Source organism: Esox lucius, chromosome 10, assembly GCF_011004845.1.
Source record: "Esox lucius isolate fEsoLuc1 chromosome 10, fEsoLuc1.pri, whole genome shotgun sequence".
NCBI classification, from domain to species: domain Eukaryota; kingdom Metazoa; phylum Chordata; class Actinopteri; order Esociformes; family Esocidae; genus Esox; species Esox lucius.
Window position 1 is genome coordinate 6,745,820 of NC_047578.1, and position 21,712 is coordinate 6,767,531.

General features: G+C 47.7%; 1 protein-coding gene across 20 annotated transcripts in view; it reads left to right on the top strand.

Annotated features, from left to right (window-relative positions):
• ptk2aa (protein tyrosine kinase 2aa) overlaps positions 1–21,712 on the top strand; it is an 89,570-nt gene that overhangs the window by 50,542 nt on the left and 17,316 nt on the right. For 9 of the 20 annotated variants that reach the window (XM_029122900.2, XM_029122898.2, XM_029122897.2 and 6 more), the window contains 15 exons: positions 988–1,067; positions 1,164–1,226; positions 4,279–4,333; positions 7,965–8,105; positions 8,614–8,691; positions 9,420–9,527; positions 11,360–11,477; positions 12,144–12,174; positions 12,864–12,937; positions 14,729–14,809; positions 16,071–16,088; positions 17,441–17,497; positions 19,262–19,285; positions 20,609–20,706; positions 21,312–21,396. In XM_029122900.2, the coding sequence (XP_028978733.2) occupies positions 988–1,067; positions 1,164–1,226; positions 4,279–4,333; positions 7,965–8,105; positions 8,614–8,691; positions 9,420–9,527; positions 11,360–11,477; positions 12,144–12,174; positions 12,864–12,937; positions 14,729–14,809; positions 16,071–16,088; positions 17,441–17,497; positions 19,262–19,285; positions 20,609–20,706; positions 21,312–21,396 (1,111 nt within the window). The remainder of the gene's footprint in view (positions 1–987; positions 1,068–1,163; positions 1,227–4,278; positions 4,334–7,964; positions 8,106–8,613; positions 8,692–9,419; positions 9,528–11,359; positions 11,478–12,143; positions 12,175–12,863; positions 12,938–14,728; positions 14,810–16,070; positions 16,089–17,440; positions 17,498–19,261; positions 19,286–20,608; positions 20,707–21,311; positions 21,397–21,712) is intronic. The other 11 variants (XM_029122886.2, XM_029122887.2, XM_029122899.2 and 8 more) reach the window with 8 other exon arrangements.

Below are 21,712 nucleotides of genomic sequence, written 5' to 3' on the forward strand. Positions count from 1 at the left end.
CGATGTTACTTCTGACAGATTCATGGCCATTCATGGGTGCCTGCATACATGTGGTTGTGTGTGTCTGAGGAGACCAAGCCTTCAATGTGTGCCTCAGGGTCTGGGCGCAGGAGGAGGAGGTATCGGGGGGGGCTATTCGAGCGTGATATGTCTAATGGCAGAGCAGGAGCAGTCGACAGGTGAACTGGGTCAGTGAGCTGGCACATCCCTCCCATCCAGACAGAAGCCATTATGACATCCGTGGGAAACACGGGGTCTGACTTGTGTCTTTGGTACCCTGGCGTTTGCTCTGTATGCCAGCCGAGGGTTTGGATGACTTTCACGGGGGGTCGGTTGGGGCACAGACATGGCGCTCAGATTGATGGATGTTCAGTTGTGGCCTGTGGAACAGCTGGCGTCCGTTATTCAGGGTCGGGAGATAATCTGTGACAAGGCTCTCTCACTGTCTGTATATCTGGCCTCTGCATCAACCCAGTCTTTATCAGACAAGCCAGGTTATAATAGCCTGATTTGATGGGTGATAAGATTTAATGCCTCTCTGCCCCACCCCACCCCAGCCCACTACCCCCCCAGAAAGAGATTGTCAACAAAGTGGTACATATGTTCCATTACTATATGCACATAGTATGCTTGATAAATAAGGCTTTGGAGGTGTGGTGTATATTACTCAAATGATACCAAAGCTGGGGATGTTCTTATGAACAAGGCAATGCCTTAATACAGCCCTTGGCCATGTACCACAAACTCCCAAGGTGCCTTATTGATGTTAGAAATAACCAGCTTCATTATTACATTAAGTGCTTTGTTCATATTTCTTTTGTATCAGGACTCACAATCATGATGTTTACGTTACTTAGCTGGCTCTTATCCAAAGTAGCAGTTAGTGAATCGTACACCAATGCTTTCTGCCAATCAGAATCCAAAGAGGGTTCAAGCCATCCAGTTTATAACTTAGACTCTAAAACATGTAAATCATCTGTCTTACAGGTGAAAAATGACTACATGGTTGAAATAGCTGACCAAGTCGAGCAAGACATTGCGCTCAAGTTGGGATGCCTTGAAATCAGGTAAGTTCATATTTATCAATGTAGGGTCAAGATTTTCATTAATTTCTAAGTGGTGGCTTGCTCCTTTTATAATCATTATTATTTTCCCCTCTATAGGAGATTCTTCCGGGAGATGCGAGGAAATGCCCTGGACAAGAAATCAAACTATGAACTGTTAGAGTAAGTCCTTCAGGATTGAGTCTTATATTAGTTTAGGTTGCTGTTATTTGGTTAGGTTGCTGTTATTTGGTTAGGTTGCTGTTATTTGGTTAGGTTGCTGTTATTTGGTTAGATTATTGTGAATAGGTTAGGTTTCTGTTAATACTGTAGGTGAGGGTTCTGTTAACAGGTTAGATTTCTGATAATAGGGTAGTGTTCTGTTAATAGATTAGGGTTCTGTTGCTCACTAGAATAATATTTCACGTCTTTGCAGATCTTTTTCCTAGACACTCGATGTACTAGATTAATTCCTGTTGAGGGGATGACATGCATTTATTTGGGTTAGCTAAAATATCATGTCCTTGGGTTTCCAGTTTCTTCAAAATTGTATGAACTCTATATTTATAATCGTTGTTCGGTCTTGTGGAAGTTGACTATCATGAAGGCACTGGATATCAGTATCCATGGTAGAGGTGACCTTGCCATCTACATTATTAATTTTTTTAAGTGTCAGAAATAAACTGTGCAACAGTTTATCTCCTAGCAACAGCTATAGAGGAGGGAGTCATGCTCTCTGAACATTCAGAGAAGAAACCTGATTGGTCATACTCTCTGTGACCCTGGTTCAACACTCTGAAGTCTCACGTTTCCTAGGTGAGCTGTTTCATAAAGATTTGTAGTTCAAATTAACGATTCCTGTTTGTTATGTCCACTTAGTCCTTTAAAAAAATTCTGTCCGTCACAGTCTTTAATAAGGCCCTCTTTTTATGTACTTATAGATTGAAACTTTTTATGCATTTTTACATCTTTTGTCAGTAAAACAGGAGACAGGAATCAGAGAGAGAGCGAGAGAGCTTTCATTGGAACAAAATTACCAGTGATTTTTATTTTAATATTCCTGTCCAAAATCAGCTGTATGGACTCCGACCCAAATGGCTGGGTTCTGTACATGGGGATTCTCAGCCCAGGGTCTTCCATATTCACTGTCACCTCTCCATAAATATTATTCAAATGTATTTTTTTTAAATGTATTTGCAGATGAATACCTTCTGATATTGGCTTCCAGTAAGGTAAATGCGAATGGCCAACCTCGTGCTTTCGCCCACACCCCAGGACCTCTGTTTCTGAAACATTTCCAGGGGAAACACTGCCAGCCCATTGGTATTCCGAGCCCAATTAGGTTTGAGAACCCATTGGCATTCCGGGTCCGTTGGTGCTCTGCTTTGGGTCGTTATTCGCCTGCCGGAGAAAGTCTGTGTCTGCCTCCTACCCCCAGGGGGAAACTCTCACACCTCCCTCTGCGTCCCAAATGATACGCTATTCCATAGGTTGTGTGGTACAAAGTGGCCCGTGGATGGGAACTGTATGCGGAGTACAGGGATCCGCGGCTTCCACAGAGCCTGGAGGCAGGACAGAAGGCTGGTCACCCTGGCCAAACCCAGCTGTGGTGTTGGAGGGTCTCTGGACGCTGATCTCGGATCAGCTTTCCACATTCTCATCTAATGTATTCAGTTAGGATTGGGGTATGGGAAGCTGATCGTCAATCTGTACCCTGGGGAACTTCACTCCCCAGAGCCCAAGGCAAATTGGACCTGCCTTTTTGGATCTGGATGGTTACAGTGCCATGTTTCTTTTGTTTTTGATGCAAACGGTTGTGTGTGCTACTATGGTAACTGTGCATAGTTTCTGGGTAACGGAGGGAGAGAGAAACTCGTCTGTTCTTCTTTCCTGTACCACACATTTTCTAGTTAGTTCTCTGACACATCTGTGTCTATAGGGCTAATGCCTTTAATATGGTCATTATGGATGGTGTTTTAGAACAGGGTTATTGCGATGTTAAGCGTTATTTGTAATCAAGAAACAAATGTCTATTTGACTGCGTTGTATCCTATTGCTCGTGCTAATTGGACTTTAGCCAAATTCCCCATAACTATGTCCAGCCCATTGGCACAAATGCATCCAAATGAAATGCCATCAAGTGCCAGTGACTGTTCCTGCATGGCACAGCTCTCCTCTTTTCTTTCTCCCTCTCTACCTCGCTCCTCTTCTTTCCCTTCCTCTCACTCTCTCTGTCTTTACTCTGCTGTCCATTTGTGAATGATGATTATTTGGTCCGGTGTGGTGGTGCTCTAGGGTTTAGGTCGACCAGTCCACTTGCCCTCGGAAACGGTCAGGGGGGGGCGTTGAAGAGAGAGGAGAGATGAAGTCAGAAGAGGGGAGTTTAAAGGGAGGGAGACCACTTCCATTCTAGGTGTTCAGTGGCTAACAAAGTGACCGCCAACATTGCGTGGGGAGAGGGGGAGGGATCACAGGGGGAGGTTGAACAACCTGGTGGGCAGCCTGGGTTACTGGAGGCCCAGGGACACCGACAGTAGAGAGGATTACAGAGCCTGAGGGCAATCATCACGTTGTGTTTCAGCTCCGATGAACAGGTCTCCACTTGATCTAAGATCGCCAAGGCCAGAACTACATAAAGGCATCACAATAACGCGTTGTATCTGCGCCATCAACTCCTTGAATACAGAGCTTCAAATCTACGAGATACACATGCGCGGATGGACAATAGTGTGGCTGTGCTACAAGCAGCGCTTCGTCACACTATTGCAAGGCAGCAACCTTGTTAACGATGTGGATTGACTCTGGTTAATGGCCGTGGCTGGCAGAATGTAAATGGTCGATGGACTCTTGGGGTTTTAACAAGCTATCTTTTTATAGAGACAAAATTATGAAATCATTGTGTGAGTGGGAGGGTTTTATGGGCTTTTAAACCTCCGGTTCATCTTCTCTCTTTCAACAATGTGAGTCCTCTCTCATCCACACACAAACGACAATGTTAGGTGTAATTCTGGGGGAAAGTTTCTCCAGCCTGAATGATGAAACGTTAATGATGAAAATGACCTGACCCCAGATCAGGTCCCAGCTTCAACCAGAGACAGTTTTGCTGGGGACCATGATCATCCCTAGTAGATATTAAGCATTGAGGATGCAGAATCATGGTGTGATGTGTGTAGTTACCAGCCTAAAGCCCTGACTGAACTAATGTTCTCCTTTTTCCATCTTCTCTTCTCTGCAGAAAAGATGTGGGCTTAAGAAGATTCTTCCCCAAGAGCTTACTGGATTCTGTCAAGGTGAGCTGACGCTTTAGAACAATCTTGAAAGGTTCAGCCTGTCTCCAGGGCCTTCTCAGTTTGGGCGCCCAACCTCATACAGATGTACATCGCACTTTGAACATAACCCATTTCCTCCCTGCCCTCTGTAGTATGTTTTAGCTGTGTGTGTGTGTGTGTGGATCTGTCGGAGGGGGGGGGGGTTTGTTCCAACCTTGGCCAGCCAGAGTTGGCCTAGTTCCAGTATTCCCTGTGCAGGCCTGTGAGGTAAAGAGACCCAGCTGAGTAAAACCCACTCATCTGTCAACTGTTCTCATCTGGCTTCACCACACCACCTGACACATACTGACAGAAACACTGTGGAAATTATCCCGGTTTACCGGACTACAGAGGCTAGCTAAGCCCAGCATGGAGAGAACTGAGCTGTTGTTTTTGTTGTCTTTTGTTATTGGCTTAGAGCCAGTTGGAGGAACTCATCAAAGGGGAGTTTAGTATGTTTCCCAGGACCTCAGAGGTTTGTTTTCAAGTGTGTGCCACCCATGCCTGCCCTGGCACTGTTAATAACTTCTTCTTTTAGGAGAAGTATATGTACTTTCCTGCGATGTTTCAGTCTCACCTGGCTGTCTTAGGATGAATTCACCAACCCGTATGTCTCTCTGGGTGGGGAGATGGAAATCTGAATGACGTTCTTTTGTGTGCCAGCCAGCCACGCGTGTGTGATGTGACGGATTTACGGCACGTGTGTGTGTGGGTGTGCAGCGCGGCGGGGGGCCGCACTGCCGAGGCGTGACCGTGGGGCCCAGTGACCCGGGGGGTTGGTGGGGGGAGGTGGGGGGTGTCGCCTGGGAGTCATTGAGACAGGGGCGGACAGATGCTCCTCTGTGACCATAGGTCACCCCAAAAGCCCCCTTTCTTCTTCCTCCCCCCTGTCAGCAGGGGCCAGGGAACGGGTGAGGAGGGGGTACCCCCTTCTGTCAGGCCTGACTCCCTAAGTCACCCTCCTTTCTCCCTTGTCGATCACAACCCCCCCCCCATCTGAAAGACATCCATGTAGCCTGGCCCCTCTTAAACACCCCCCTAGGCCATCCGTCCATATCACCCCCCCCCCCACACACACACACACACACACACCGCCCAACCCCCTTGTGATCAGGTGGTTGTACTGTTCATTTCTGTAAATGACTCTGCTGCTTTACTTTACATGTTGAACACGTTAATCTCTCGCAGGCTCACACATCAGCCCCCCCCCCCCCCACACACACACACACACACACACACACACACACTTCTCTCCCGATGAACTCAAATATGTTAACGTGGTTATTCCCCGTCCGCTCCCCTGGCCCGAGTGACTACCCGGCAGATGGTTGAGGTCACCGTATAACTCACTCAAAACATAATCAAATTAGGCCATAAAAGAACTGATTGATTGCATAGAGGTTACATGTGCATAATGAGCATCCGCGGATCTACAGCAGAGGGTTTCCATTGAGAGGCATGAGGACAGGCGCCGCGGCTGGAACAGCTGAATGGGAAGCGTCTGTTTCATTGGTTTGGTACTGGAGTCTACAAAGGGTGACTCCCGTATGGATGCCTATTCGCTATGTAGTGTACTACCTCTGATCAGAGCCCTGTGCGGGGAACAGGCTGCCATTTGGGACACGCAGACTTCTGATTTTGAAGGGCGCACTCGTACGTTGTGGCTTCCCTGACACGTTTTAAATCTCCCTTTACCGAGATCCATCTGGTGGCGTTCGTTCTTGGACGGGACGGGCAAGAAAAGCACGGACATTATGTTCCGTTAATGTTGCCGTAAAACATTGGCAGTGTTTTGATCCACATTGGATCTTTGGCGCAACCACTGCCTGTGTGTCTGTCAACTGGTTTCAACTGTCTTTATGCTTCCGACGTCTTGGAAAGCACTGCTTTATGTACTGTGGCATGGGATGCACTTTAACGTCCCGGAAGGAAACATTATCTAAACCCCACAGTATATCACCAGACAGGAGATTCAACATAAAACACACAGCATACATGAAGGAAACATTATCAAGCAAACCACTGTGTCACACGCACGCACACACACACACACACACACACACACACACACACACACACACACAGCCAACTAATACATCTACACCGATGGCTTGGACATCTCTCCCCTGGTGCCCCCCCTTTCCCCATGGTCCCTGGTGGAGATGGAGAGAGATACTCTGGGCACTGCTTCCTATCAGGAAGGGTGGACGGGACCAGCAGCAGATTAGATCAGTGTAATTACTCCAAATGTAGCTGTTCTCCACTGAGCGGTGCCGTCACTCCGTGCTCTGGGTGGAATCAAAGGATCCATTCCTAGAATTCCGCTGTCTCCCGAGCCCCACCCTGGCACGCCGCGCGGCGGGTTTTCAGATCCAGTTTGGGGAGTGGTTGGCTCAGGCAGCTTTTAGCGCCCGTCCTTGATGAGTGTGCCTGAAGGTAGATCAGCGGGAGATAATTTTGGGATCTTGGATGGTACCTGGAGTGTTGAAAGGTAGTCCCCTTTGATGAACCCTGGGGCGGCATATCAGCTTGTGTTCATCTCAGCCCTTGAACAGCTCAATATCCTGTAGGCTTTAAAATCACTGTCGACTTTGTTTAATACTGGCCAACATTCCTTTTCAGTAATTATTTGTATTCCGTAGGGTATTGATTTAACTGACATAATTACAGTGACCATTTTAATTAGGCGGTGGTGGTTTTGCGGGGTCCCATTCTGCGTGCAGTACTAGTGTCAACATCAGCTGTCAATTGCAGCACGATTTCCCATTCATTTTTAATGGAGTTTAAACTGGCAGCAGCCCTGTAAAGGGCGACAATCCGTTACTATTGACCCACACCCGTTGACAGGACCGACCACTTCACTGGCGCTTCTAACTGGTTGGACCATGAAAAATGGCCTGCCATTCTCACCCCGGCCGGGCCCAAGTTACACCCTGCTGGCTATCTAGTGCACTACCAGTTTGGACCGCAGATCCCTGTCATGGCCCGATTGACTTTGTCCTGGCGTTCAGGATGTGCTCCGATCAATATGGTTATCAATACCGTTCACTTCTTTGTCACATTAAGTACTGAATTTGAGTCTGATGGGTGGCTTTGTTCAAAGGCAAGCCTGGCATTTAGAAGGGGTGACATGGTTGAATAAAGCCCATGAGGTGTTTGAGTTATATTTTTCAGGATTTAATGCCTTTAAAATTGCTTTTAAAATCCACACATTTTTCCAGATCGGCCCTTTTAGATCAGTTTTCTTGAAGCTTTGATCTCTATACTAAACATGTAAATGCTAAGGTTTGACTCCAACATAAGTTGCCCTGTGTTTCTATGTGAGACACCGTTTAACTATCTAGGTCTTTCAAATGTGTTTTACTCTTGATCTGTTTGCTTTGATTAACCTGATTTCTTTGTGTCTTTATGTGTTGCTTTCAGTTCACCCTGGAACTCTTAACCCTGGCTTGTCTCCTTGCTGTTCAGCCTTTGCCTGCACCCCTTTCCTCTGCTTTAGGCCAGGGCCTGGATATTTCGGCCACCAGTGTGTCCTGGTCTAATGAAATGTACTACATTTAGAGCCCATGCCTGTTTAGTAAATATCTTCTTTCTTTCTCTGTTATTTGTTCAGGCTAAAACCCTGCGGAAGCTGATCCAGCAAACCTTTAAACAGTTTGCCAACATGAATGATGACCAGAGCATTCTTAAGTTCCTGGAAATTCTAGCACCCGTCTACAGATTTGATAAAGAATGTTTTAAATGTGCTCTCGGGGTAGGCATCATTCTATTTTTTTTATTTCACAATTGCTCTGGGTATCAAATAAAACGTATGTAAATATATTTATTGACGACAAGAACATCTGAAAACTCCCAGAGCGTGATAGTGTACTGGACAAGTCGGAAGCCATTTGTTCCTTGTGATAATGTAGTAATTAGAAGGGGTTTTCTCAGGCGGTGGTGACAGTAGTGTTTGTGTTTGGTTTTAGTCATGTCTCACACCTCTGGAGGAGCCTTAGTAAAATGACTCGGTTTCTTAGCGACCCCTGCTGGCCATAAAGAATTAGTGAAATGTTTTCTTAATTCCAGCAATGGCAAGTTATGGTAACAATCTGCTTCAAGCTGACCTTTGTCAGTTCTGTGGGCCACGTGTTTCGGTAGTTTCAGTTGGTTCTTAGAAGTGGACAGATTGAACTCTGTGTTTCTTCCTCTTGTAGATGTGTCACTTAACTTCAGATTTTCACATCTGGTTCCTTTGGTCTTTTCCTCTTTGCTCTTGGTAGTTAAGCTGGGTCATCCAAGTAGAGCTGGCCATCGGACCAGAGGAGGGCATCAGCTACCTAACAGACAAGGGCTCCACTGTAAGTATGACACGTTCATATTCAAATGTGTGCTGTTGTGTATCCTGGTCTTGCACCTACACACACACAACAACAACAAGGTTTACGACTTACATGGTTAGACTAAAACCAAGTACACCAAGGTGTGTGTGTGTGTGTGTGTGTGTGTGTGTGTGTGTGTGTGTGTGTGTGTGTGTGTGTGTGTGTGTGTGTGTGTGTGTGTGTGTGTGTGTGTGTGTGTGTGTGTGTGTGTGTGTGTGTGTGTGTGTGTGTGTGTGTGTGTGTGTGTGTGTGTGTGTGTGTGTGTGTGTGTGTGTGTGTGTGTGTGAAAGTTGGGCCAATTCTTTTTTCGGAAAATAAATCCCCCCACATCACCCTGAGGATGTTTAAGTAATGTTTCACCATTAGATTTTCTCATTGTTATTTTAGCCAGGCTTTAGGCAAGGCTACTTCTGGAATCCAGGAGACCCCTCTGCTTTTCAAGCTAAGAAAACACTCATAGCATCCCTCTTAATAAAATATTCATGTTGCTTTTTGAAGTTGAATATTTTCAATGAAAGAAAAGCTGGATAACAAAAAAATGCAGGCCCCCTAGAAATAATTTGGGCGCATTTTTAGAGATTTTTTTTCACCCCCGAGCTTTGATTGTTTCTTCCGGAAAAAAACTTTTTTGGTTTTCTTTGCAAATTATTAATAAATGTGATGAATTTATTGATTAATTGGTTAATTGATTGAAACCCTCCTTCCAGCCAACACACCTGGCCAACTTCACCCAGGTGCAGACCATCGGATACTCCATCATGGAGGACAAGGAGAGGAAGGGCATGCTGCAGCTGAACGTGGCTGGGGCAGCTGAGGTACCTCCCCACCCCGTCACACGTCAGCCCCGTCACACGTCAGCCCCGTCACACGTCAGCCCGGTCACATATCAACATCCTCCGCCATGCATTACGTTGGACCTAGGGATGACATGAATTGTCGTCAAAGTTGAATAGCCTTGTTTAAAATTAGCCTATCCAAAATCTGACCGTAGAAACTTTTTATATTTTCATAAGAACACTGTCCTGTTCCCCTGTCACATACCTGTCTGTCCTGTTCCATTGTCCCACAGTGTATTAGCCTGTCTGTCCTGTCCCACAGTGTATTAGCCTGTCTGTCCTGTCCCACAGTGTATTAGCCTGTCTGTCCTGTCCCACAGTGTATTAGCCTGTCTGTCCTGTCCCACAGTGTATTAGCCTGTCTGTCCTGTCCCACAGTGTATTAGCCTGTCTGTCCTGTCCCACAGTGTATTAGCCTGTCTGTCCTGTCCCACAGTGTATTAGCCTGTCTGTCCTGTCCCACAGTGTATTAGCCTGTCTGTCCTGTCCCACAGTGTATTAGCCTGTCTGTCCTGTCCCACAGTGTATTAGCCTGTCTGTCCGGTCCCACAGTGTATTAGCCTGTCTGTCCTGTCCCACAGTGTATTAGCCTGTCTGTCCTGTCCCACAGGCAGCCTGATTAGCGAAGGAATGAACCTTAGTTTGTCCTTATTGTAGTTGAACAGTGGGACCTTGTATCCCGTTCCATAGAGCAGCAGCTGAAGACAATGGCCGGGTTGTGTGTTTTTGGTCCTGCTTGATGCGCTTGGCCTTTTCCCTCTATCGTAGAGGCCCTGAGGCCATCTGCATTGTAGCCCTCAGAGGCTGAACCTCAGGTTTACTGTCCAAGGATGCCCTTGTGGCTTCTGACAGCCCATTGGCACCAAGTCCCCCAACTGTCCTTCCCTCAGTGTGTGCTGAGCTTAATGTTTGACTCAGTAAAATGAGGTGGGAAGCATGTTCCATCGGCATTATGAATCCATACGGTTTATCTCCCAACACACCACCTCGTTGCTGCTCATTAGCCTGGGCTAACCAGTGAGTGTGTAAGATGCCCACGCAAGAACCCCTCCAGAGCGTGTAACTCCTAGCTGTCCGTTAGATCCGCGAGCCGGGCAGCGTTGGCTGTTGTTGGTGGAAGGCTACACTGGTCCCAACGCTGGTCCCTGTCTCCCACAGCTCCTCTGCCTTTTCTGCTGTGGGAGAAATTTATCAGCGATTGGGGGGGAGGGGGGGGGGTGAGGTGAGGGGACTGCTGAGAAGGAGATCCTCTTGTTGGGGAGTACTTGTAGTGTGACACCCGCTTACACTACCCCCACACCCCCCGCCCATCCCCCCCGGTATGAATGGGTCCATTGATTTTTGATAGAGGGTCTCTGTAGTGTTGGGTTGCTTGGCCGTCTGTCAGCTGGGGAGTGCGGGGCTACGTCCCAAACAGCACCCCACATCTGGGCACGATGGTTGTACCCCATCTGAAGAGCGGGATGGCTCTTGCTGGCCTGGGATAACATGGCATGGTAGGGTGTCAGAGTGCAGCACTGAGGTCATACGGGAACTGTGGTATTTGTGCGTCAAAAACCAGGGAAGTAAAGTCAGTGGAATATATAGATTTTGTGCGTCAGACTTGACAAAAGTGTGTGTGTGTGTGTTTTAGTGACAAAAGGGGAGTTCCCCCATTAGTAATGATTGGAGGGGCAGCTGGTAGTAGCAGCTCCGTCTGTCTGTCTGTCTGTCTGTCTGTCTGTGTGTGTGTGTGTGTGTGTGTGTGTGTGTGTCTGACTGACGTGCTGTAATAATGGCTCTTTGTGAACCACTGCTGTCTGTCTCCACAGCCCCTCACGGTGACCACTCCCTCACTCACCACTGCTGAAAACATGGCTGACCTCATAGATGGTTACTGTCGCCTGGTGAACGGAGCGACCCAGTCCTTCATCATACGGACGCAGAAAGGTACGCCGTCTGATCTCAGAGCTGTAAGGTGACTTGGGTTTTACCGGATCGTTCTCAAGATTGTTGGACAGATTCGTCTCGAAGAGAAGCTAGGACTGTTAGTCAACATTTGAGTTGTGTTTAAGTAGGCGGCCGTGGTCTGTGTTGGAGACGGTTACCACAGTTACAGACGTGAATCAGAAACGCGGCACCCGTTAAAGGGAGTACTGGAACTTGTTTGGAACCGTTTTGGAAAGAGTTTATTGTAATATTTTATTCTGGTCAGGACTGCACCAAGGCTAAATTCACTTTTAATAAAGTCTTTATTGCTTTTATTGTCTGATGGAGATATGATTTAATTTCAGCATAGCTTGGAGCAGTCAACCGTGAGAGATATGTTTTGTTGGAGTGTGGGTGGGTGTTATGAATCCTTGTTTGGACTGGAGTTGGATGGTCAGCCTTTTTCGTGTGTGTGTGTGTGTGTGTGTGTGTGTGTGTGTGTGTGTGTAGGAGGGGAGCATGGAAAGTTTAAAACTCGTCCCCTGTGCCTGGGATTCTTCCCTCCAGCCACACACATTGGTTACATGAAACACAGTTTCAGTGATTGATGTTATAATATCGAGCACGTCTTGCTTTGCTTCATGCTGCCTGTTTTGCTAAACAGTATCTCTTGTCTTTGTTCAACAGAGGGAGAGAGAGCTCTGCCGTCAATCCCCAAGTAAGTCCTAGTGTCAGATGAATGCACGTCCACATGATGCTGGTACCGTGGTAGTAGCTTCAGAGCCCCGTAATGGGAACTACACACGTTGTGTGGTTTTCTCTCTGCTGTTAGATCTCCACGTTATGTGAATGCAGGCTTGGTCTCTGGGATCAGGGACATTAGTTTACTAGTTCCAAAGAAAGGCCAGTGGTGATCTTTCACACACCCTCTACTTTCTCTATTTTTGCTATTTGACACTCAAGGAGGCTTTGGTCAAATAAGGACAACATTTTATGCAGCCACATATTTCTCCTAGTGTTTTTAAACACTTCTCGAGGCTTTCACTTTCTTCCCCTTCGTCTCTCTTTCCCTATCTCTCTATCTCCCTGTTGCCCCTTCTCTCTCTCTATCTCTCTCCCTGTCTCACCCCCTCTCTCTAAATTGTCTTGTACATCTTGAGATTCCTTTTCGATATTCACCTTACTTGTCCAGCCCCTGTACAACCAAGGTGGATTTGATCCTGCTGAGAGCAGGGGAATAACAGTTTACATTTTCTAGAGGTTTACCACATAGCCCCAGAGATCCTTTTAAGGAATGTTCTGGAACCTCCTGGGTTTGCTGTGGACGCTGTTGATTTAATGTGCTCTCCGTTTCGGGGGTTTGGGAATGTGTCCTGTTGATCCGGTCTGTCTTGTTCTCCCTTTCAGGGTACCCAACAATGAGAAGAGAGCGGTTGAGGGTTTGGTCCGGAGCGCCGGTGTGCGGGCCATCTCTGTATCAGGTAAGCACTGGGCCCTCCGCATCTCATCGGCCCTACCTGGTTAACAATGGAAGGCCGTGTCCAGGTGCCTGTTAGAACCATTCAGGGTGGTTCCCTGTGGTTTCCGGCCCACTGGTGTTTCTGCGTATCAGCTGTATTATCTGGCTGTTGGATGTTTGTGTGGGTTGGGGGTTAATGGTTTACTTTATTTCAGTCGTGCTCTGTGTCGGGTGAACGGGACGTCAATCTGGAACCTGGTGGGATTTGGGGGGTGGTCCCTGGAAGAGGTCTTCTTCGTGTGGATGTTGTGATGGATGGGTTGGGTTGTACTAGGACTTCCCTGGTTAGTCCTGTTAGAGGACAGATGATCCTCCGATATGGATGGGTTGTACTAGGACTTCCCTGGTTTGTCCTGTTAGAGGACAGATGATCCTCCGATATGGATGGGTTGTACTAGGACTTCCCTGGTTTGTCCTGTTAGAGGACAGATGATCCTCCGATATGGATGGGTTGTACTAGGACTTCCCTGGTTTGTCCTGTTAGAGGACAGATGATCCTCCGATATGGATGGGTTGTACTAGGACTTCCCTGGTTTGTCCTGTTAGGTGTGTTTGCCTGGTACTGTGCTAGAGACCAGATCTCTGGCTCCTATGTAGGTTTTTGGGTCTTGGAGGTAGCAGTGAGAGTCCGTGGTATGGACGTGGGTGGCTCCGGAGGGGGGCGGGGGGGGGTTGTGTTATTAGGAGGGTAGATGGGGCGGCTGGTGCCATGGTCTGCAGTTGGCAAACCCCCCCACAGACATTCCATGGCAAGCCTTCTCTGGGCCCTGAGGAGGGTGTCACTCCTCATCCACAGCTCTGTCAACAAACTCAGCCCATAGAGGCCCATAGAGGCCCATAGAGGCTGGGGGAGTTCGCTCTCTTTCTCTGTATCTTTCTCTCCCTTTTTATCTCCTAAATGTCAGAGGACGTGATGGTGCTGCTGAATGTTCACAGGCGGCTGGCTCCAGTAAGCGACAGAGATAAAAGGCTGATTGAAAACGTGGGCTTGGGGTCCCTGTTAACCACCTGGGGGTCAGAGGTCAGGGCAGTAGAGTCCGTACGGGGATCACAGAGGAACTGCAGAGAGCCTGGCTCTTTGGGCTTCATAGGACGGATGGCGTCGGGACGTGTCAGAGGGTTCCGGCGCCTCAGTTGCCATGACAGCCCTGTTGTCTGTGTGAGGTCAGGGCTGTCATAGGTCTACTGTCAGTGACTAGCAACAATGACAGACTTTGGGCTGTTTCAAAAAAAAAAATATTTTGTAGGAATTTCAACTATTTCTTCTGACAGGGTGACGGAGCAGAGGCCAGAAGAGTTGTGGAAGTGTGGGAACGGCTCTCTCTGCTGTTCAGAGCATTGCTGGCTGGAGCTCCTGACTTTGGTCACCCCTCAACCTGACTTAATAAGGTCCCTGCACATTCCAAGAGCTGGACTAACCATCGCTCGGCACCAGATAGTTTTTCGGTGACCGGAACCTCCGCGATATAGTGTTCTGTTTACACCAGTGGGATCATTACTCAGAGATCGCCTGGAAGAGAAAAGCCCCTGAGAGATAGCCGCCTTGCCAGACCGGTGATGGTTTCTGTAGACACTGATCTGGGGACACATTTGCATTTCCCTCTCTCTGGTTTAGATTAGCGTTGGAGGAGGGAAAGCTGACCCTGAATCTGTACGTAGGGGAAGCTTCAACACTTTTCAATCAGCCACTATTATTTTCTCTCTTGTTTACCATCTTCCCTGCTCTCTCATCCCTTCCTCTGATTGGCTGAAGACCCTGTGACCCCAGCGACTCCTAAAGCCAGGCGCTTTCTCCTTCCTTTCGTCTTCTGTGCCCATGACTCTCCGCCAAAGGGTATCAGTTCTCTGATTGGCTGGCTCGACTGACTGCTTTGTGTCTTTTGTTCCGTTAACACTGTCTTCCTTACTGAGTCCCAGGTCCCTGATGTGCATGTACTTACAACACACGTGTAACAAACATGTTGAATCAATGGGAATTAGGGTGATGTCGATTGAAGTTTTGGCCTACAAGGTCTGAGCTAGCAGACCTATATGCTGGCCCATCAGAACTAGCTTCGCATTTCAGGCCAGAACCCTGTCAAATCTTGTAATAGAACACATTCGAACTGGTCCAGGGTCAGATTAAGACCTAATTTAAAGGAACAAATGGCAAGAGGCACGCCGTGTCCTGATTGTAGCTGAGCCCCGGCCAGCAGATGATTAGAGGCTGGTCCCACATGGATCCCTGTGGGTCCCTGCGGCCGAGGCCAGACTGGGCCGGTGCGCCTCAGGATGATGTCAGAGGCCACGTCAACCTCCTGCTGCTTACACATGAACTTCTGTTAGGTCAGGGCTGAAACGCTCTGTAGTCCCTGTACATCTCATTCAACAACCATCTGTTCATTTCTTTATTTTTATTGCACAGATGATGATGTATGTTAAAATTCACGTGACTTTTGCTGAACTGCTTATGTTAAATATATACAGCTCCGGAAAAATTAAGAGACCACTGCACCGTTTTCTTTCCTTTCCAAAAAAACGTCGAAAAGGAAGGTTTTGAGTGAGGAACAGAATGGTTAAAATGAAGAGACCACTGCAAATTGAACGCTTCTGTTCCTCACTCAAAACCTTCCTTATCTACTTTTTTGGAAAGGAAAGAAAAAGGTGCAGTGGTCTCTTAATCTTTTCCGGAGCTGTGTATTTTTCATCCCGCCCACCCTTAGCTATGTAACAGTTTCCTATTGGCCCTCCTGTCTGTCACAGTGACCCACTGCTAAGAATATCCAGGCGATAAAACCAATGAAGTCAACTGACCCTGTTCAAAACAGGCTGGAGCTCCTGATTTTGGTCACCCCTCAACCTAACTTAATAAGGTCCCCGCACACTCCAAGAGCTGGACTAACTTTAATTTGAACATAAACCACTTCCTCACTGACACACATCCATTCACTGCTTGTCCTGAGTGAGTGTGGGGTGTGAGAGTAACTATTAATAAAGCCATTTTTCTTTCGTTAAATGAATTAAGCGGTGTCTTTGATATTTTCCACGGTAACCTTTTCCTCTCTCTCCTCATCCATTCTTCTCTCTGTTCTTGCATGCTGTCCGTGGACCTGCAGAGGATTGTAGTGGAGATGGTAAAGTGCGGCATCTTACAGTATTCCCCTTCATCCCTTCCTGTCATCTGCTACTAACTCACAGGGGACTTCAGGGATTCTGGGGCTTGCGGTGTGTGTGTGGTGTGTGTGTGATGTGTGGTGTGTGTGTGTGTGTGTGTGTGTGTGACTCATCGTTATAGTATATATGAATCATTCAATGAATCTGTTTTTATCTATCTGCTTGTGGAACTTTGTCATTAGTAAATCCTTAGTCATGCAATTAACAGGACTGCGGTTCATTTAACAGTTAAAGCTTTTAGAAAATGTGTAGAAATGTTGCAAAGGCTGTGAGCTAGAGGCCATGTCATCCAGAGCCTGTCTGGGGTGCCCAATGGTCTGGGTTTGCACATTTGGGATAGCTCCCTTGCTTTCATGGTGCCAGACTAGCTCAATCAAGCACACATTTAGGTAGTTGGTAGGTTGCTATTGGAGCCTTGGTCTGGTCTGGTCTGTCTGTCTGTCTGTCTGTAAGCTATTAACCCGAGGTCTTGAGTGTCAGAACAGGCGTGCTGATCTGGGATCAGTTTTGCCTTTTAGACAACGGGATGATTAGAAATCAACATGGTGCGAGGTGCTGACCCACAATCCGTTGTGTGTGTCGACGGGGGTCCAGCTCTCTGCCGGCCTGCACCTTTAAGGGCCCGGTTCCCAGCTCGGCCCTGTGAAGAGAGCTGGGTTTGGCTTGGAAAGCAGAGCTCCGTGGCACGGCAGCATTCCTGTCTAAAACGGGCCTCCGGGCGGGTAGATCCACTCTCATCAGACCGAGCTGCTCTCCAGTCCCCAAGGAGCAGCAGCTGAGGTAGAACGGCAAGCAAACTGAAGGCTGACTGGACACGCCGTGAACACCTCCGTGTTCTAATGTAGGTGAATGCTTCTCCCGGCTCCCCCATGTCTCTCTCAAAGAGAAAGGGAGTGACTGCCCTCCCTCCTTTCAAACCCCTCCCCTCTTCGGCAGCTCTATGCTGAGTTGTGATTGGACAGACAGACAGACAGACAGACAGAGCAGACACATTAGCAGCTGAAACTCTGAGAGCTGGCAGAGCAAAATGTTAACGTTTCTTGCCGTGCGTTGTGCGTGAAAGCAAGCGTGGACAGCCCGGGAACGCATGCGCCCCCCCCCCCTCCGCCCCCCCTCCGCCCCCCCCCAACCTTGTGTCCGGCAGTGTGGGTGTTCACCGGAACACAGTGATTTATTTTCAGCTGGCTCTAGTTACTAGTGCGGAAGGGTACTTATCCAGCTAGCTGCGCCCGCGTACAGCTGTAGCTGACCGTGGTGCCTGGGAGACCGGACCGACCAGCAAACTGACCACGGGGACGCTTTGTTTCCACAGAGACGGATGACTATGCGGAGATCATAGACGAAGAGGATACCTACACCATGCCCTCAAGTAAGTGCAGCTCCTATGTTCCACAGTCTGTGTCCCCATGACAGTCTGCTCACCAGGCAGGGTCTCCGGAGAGCCAGTCCAGATGTTTTCCCCCCCCCCTCTCTGTCTATCGTTCTCTTGTTATTTCTGTCCAGTTCTTCCTCTTTGTCCCTTTTTTTCATCCAGATTGTTCTGGAAGGCCTGACCAGTGGTTTAGACTTGTTTTCTGTGTCTAAGTTCTCCGTTTGTTTATGTGGCTGCTAGAGACATTAATGTTTTCCTCCCAAACACCAGACCTTGTGTGTGTGTGTGTGTGTGTGTCCTCTAGTTGTCCCACTTACACTGGTTGTAGAGGCAAGGGTTCGACATTATACACACCATAACGCGAATGCTTTAAAATGTCATCAACAGGATTGTCTTATTGATGATATTTGATCTTTCTCAACACTGCCATGTAATCTTTGCCTCATGTATTTCTGCCTCCATGGGGCTGAATAATGCCTCATTCATGGACAGTTCAGAATTAGAACCAGTTGCTAAAGTTCAGAGTTTGCAGGTTCCAACGAGGTCGTGAATGTGTCTTTTTTCATTTCTTTAGGAATTGAGCGTTATCATAGAAACTCGACACTAATGTTGATGGTTATGGATAGGTGACCTTTAAGTGTGCTGGAGTGAAAGAATGACTTCCAGCAAACAGGACAGCGCTTGCCACTATCGCGGTGGTATTTATTTAACTACCTGGGAGGGTTAATTAGGGTCAACTGCCTGAACACACACACACACATTCGTCACCTTGCCTGCTCAGGGAATCAAACTAGCAACCGGTCAAATGCTCTAACCTGCCTGCCGACCCGATTTAGTACCACACCTTATGTCCTGATGGTCTCTGGGAAGATTTAGTACCACACCTTATGTCCTGATGGTCTCTGGGAAGATTTAGTACCACACCTTATGTCCTGATGGTCTCTGGGAAGATTTAGTGCCACACCTTATGTCCTGATGGTCTCTGGGAAGATTTAGTGGACACATCGGGATAAGAATTCTATTTAATACACCTTAATTCATTGGAGATGAGAACACACATTCTAGTAACAGAAATTCTGTTTGTAGCCGTGACAACAGGTCTCGTGGGCTCATATGAGACAGAAGCACAATGCTCCTCGCAATGGTGAAGGCTGCGTTCCAAATCTGCCCACAGTCTCTACCCAGTGCACTTCTCTAGACTAGTGCACGCCCCACGGGCCTGAGTCAAAGGAGTCCACTCTGTAGGGGACAGGGTGTTGGTTGGGAGGTAGCCGTGGAGCGCGGCTGATTCAGCGGGCTACGCAGGGCTCGGGCAGGCTGACTCATAAGACTGTCTGGCCTGTCCAAGAGTTCCTGTGTAACATGCATCTCTGGAAGCGGAGACAAAGAAGTCCCGTCACACGCTTGCACTCGAGACGAGCGCCTGAGCCTCTCCCCGTCCTACCCGGGGCTGTGGGTTTCTTCACACCACGTGGAAATGTGAGCCCGGCAGGCCCTGCAGCCAGAGTTGTTGTGAACTTGATTCTGCCATGGCCCATGTGCCTGTTATTGAGAGCTGTAATCTTGTGTAAGGAGTGGAGAGATCTGATGTAATGTCAGTGTTGTGTTTTTTACACTGTAGTCTTAACTGTTTCCCCCTGTCGATACTAAGCTGTTATTCACTAGTTGGTTCCTTCGGTTCCTTCAGTCCTACATTTTTCTGTGTCCTGTTCTGCTTTGAATGCTTTTTAAAAGCCACCTTTCTTTACCCTAACCGCCCAGCAGTGAGCTATGGAGTAGATGAAGGTAACACTACCTCTCTCTCTCTGTCTCTCTCTCTGTGTCTGTCTCTGTCTCTCTGTCTGTCTCTCTGTCTCTGTCTCTCTGTCTGTCTCTCTCTCTCTCTCTCTTTCTGTCTGCCTGTCTCTCTCTCTTTCTGTCTCTATCTGTGTCTCTCTCTCTCTCTGGCTCTCTCTCTGTGTCTCTCTCTCTGTCTCTCTCGTCAGTCATTTCTTTTGTGGTTTTGTGTTGTAACACTCATTCAGCTCTGGTACTGGACGTAACTGTAAGTAACTTACTGATCAAACCAATGTATTCCACTCAAGTCAAAGTTTCTCAGACATTTCGGAGTAGGTTATACTATGTCTCAATCCCAAATCATTTGTATTATCAATTGCTTCATATCAGCTTAGATGGTGCTCCTTCTATTCAAAACCTTGGGAAACATGAACTTTCACTTTAACACAGATGTTTGCTGTACCAAATTAACCTTGTTACCGATGAGACATTACAGTATCATCCATTCAGTGCCAGAGTTGAATGTGTCTTCAATAGCGTGTTTTATTCATTTAACTGTCATGTTGTGTTCATTCTTTGGTTTTCCCAGCATTTTCCCATTGCTTTCACTTTTGATTAATTTTCATGCCTAATTGTATTTTTCATGTGTCTTTCTTGGGATTAATTGTGCAATTACCTCAATAGAAACAGATCCATTAAACCAATTTGGTAGCCTGTTATAATTGGAAGAACCCAGGGAAGAACCAAATCCATTGAGGACGTAATCTGTCTTCACGTCACTATTCCCTGATTGTTATTGTTGCAGTGTGCATGTTGTTGTCTGGTGTGGGTGGTTGTGATTCGCTCTATACAGACGTGTGTGTTTGTGCTGCAGGGTTGAAGTCAAATCCAATTAAAATCAGTCGATCCAGGAAGTCATTATTTATTCCGAATAAAAAAAAGTAGCGTGTTTTATTCTTGGAATTTCTGTTTACTTTCTGAACCGACTGCCCTTTGACCCCGAAGCTGGATGCACCGTCTGTGTTTAATATGTTACTACCATGTACTGCAGTTAAGATAGGGCCCAGACGTCATCTTATTAACCACCATGAAGGACCTCATCATCGGGTACCCCACACACACACATACCTTACTCCACCCCACACCACTCACTCACATACCCCACACACACACACACCTTACTCCACCCCACACCACTCACTCACATACCCCACACACACCTTACTCCACCCCACACCACTCACTCAGAGAGGGCCAGGGCAGCGTAGTGGTGAGTGATGCTCCGTGTGAGAGTTAAGTGTAACGGTGGTCTCCCCCCCCCCGACCCCACAGCCCGGGACTATGAGATCCAGCGTGACCGGATAGAGTTGGGACGATGCATTGGCGAGGGGCAGTTTGGGGATGTCCACCAAGGAGTCTACAACAGTCCGGTAAATAGTTCTGTTACTAAGAAATGTTCTTACCCAATGCTGTGTCTGTGCCAGTCCAGAACATGTTCTGACCCAATGCTGTGTCTGTGCCAGTCCAGAACATGTTCTGACCCAATGCTGTGTCTGTGCCAGTCCAGAATATGTTCTGACCCAATGCTGTGTCTGTGCCAGTCCAGAACACGTTCTGGCCCAGTGCTGTGTCTGTGCCAGTCCAGAACACGTTCTGACCCAGTGCTGTGTCTGTGCCAGTCCTGAACACTTTCTGACCCAGTGCTGTGTCTGTGCCAGTCCTGAACACTTTCTGACCCAGTGCTGTGTCTGTGCCAGTCCTGATCACGTTCTGACCCAGTGCTGTGTCTGTGCCAGTCCTGAACACGTTCTGACCCAGTGCTGTGTCTGCCAATCCAGAACACGTACTGACCCAGTGCTGTGTCTGTGCCAGTCCTGAACACGTACTGACCCAGTGCTGTGTCTGTGCCAGTCCAGAACACGTTCTGACCCAGTGCTGTGTCTGTGCCAGTCCAGAACACGTTCTGACCCAGTGCTATGTCTGTGCCAGTCCAGAACACGTACTGACCCAATGTTGTCTGGTTCCACACCTCCAGGAGAATCCCACTCTGAATGTGGCCATTAAAACCTGCAAGAACTGCACATCGGACAGCGTGAGGGAGAAGTTCCTTCAGGAAGCACGTGAGTGTCCTGATGTGTCACCCTAGAGCTGTGTCACTAATGTGCTTGATGACTACAGCTGCTGGTTGCCATGTTACGTAACACACACACACACACAGTCTGATATTCTCAGGTTACTTTGTTCAAAGGGTTTACATGGTATTCAGACTGCAGAAGGAATATGTCCTATTTAAAGAAGCCATAAACATTCCTGGGCCTCTGTGTAGGGCGCCAGTTGGGAAGCATCCATTAGCAATATCTGTACTAAGTGTGGTTTACTAAGAGCTTTGTTCTCACTATATTGCCCTTTGATCAAAATGTGAAGCCTACACCTCTC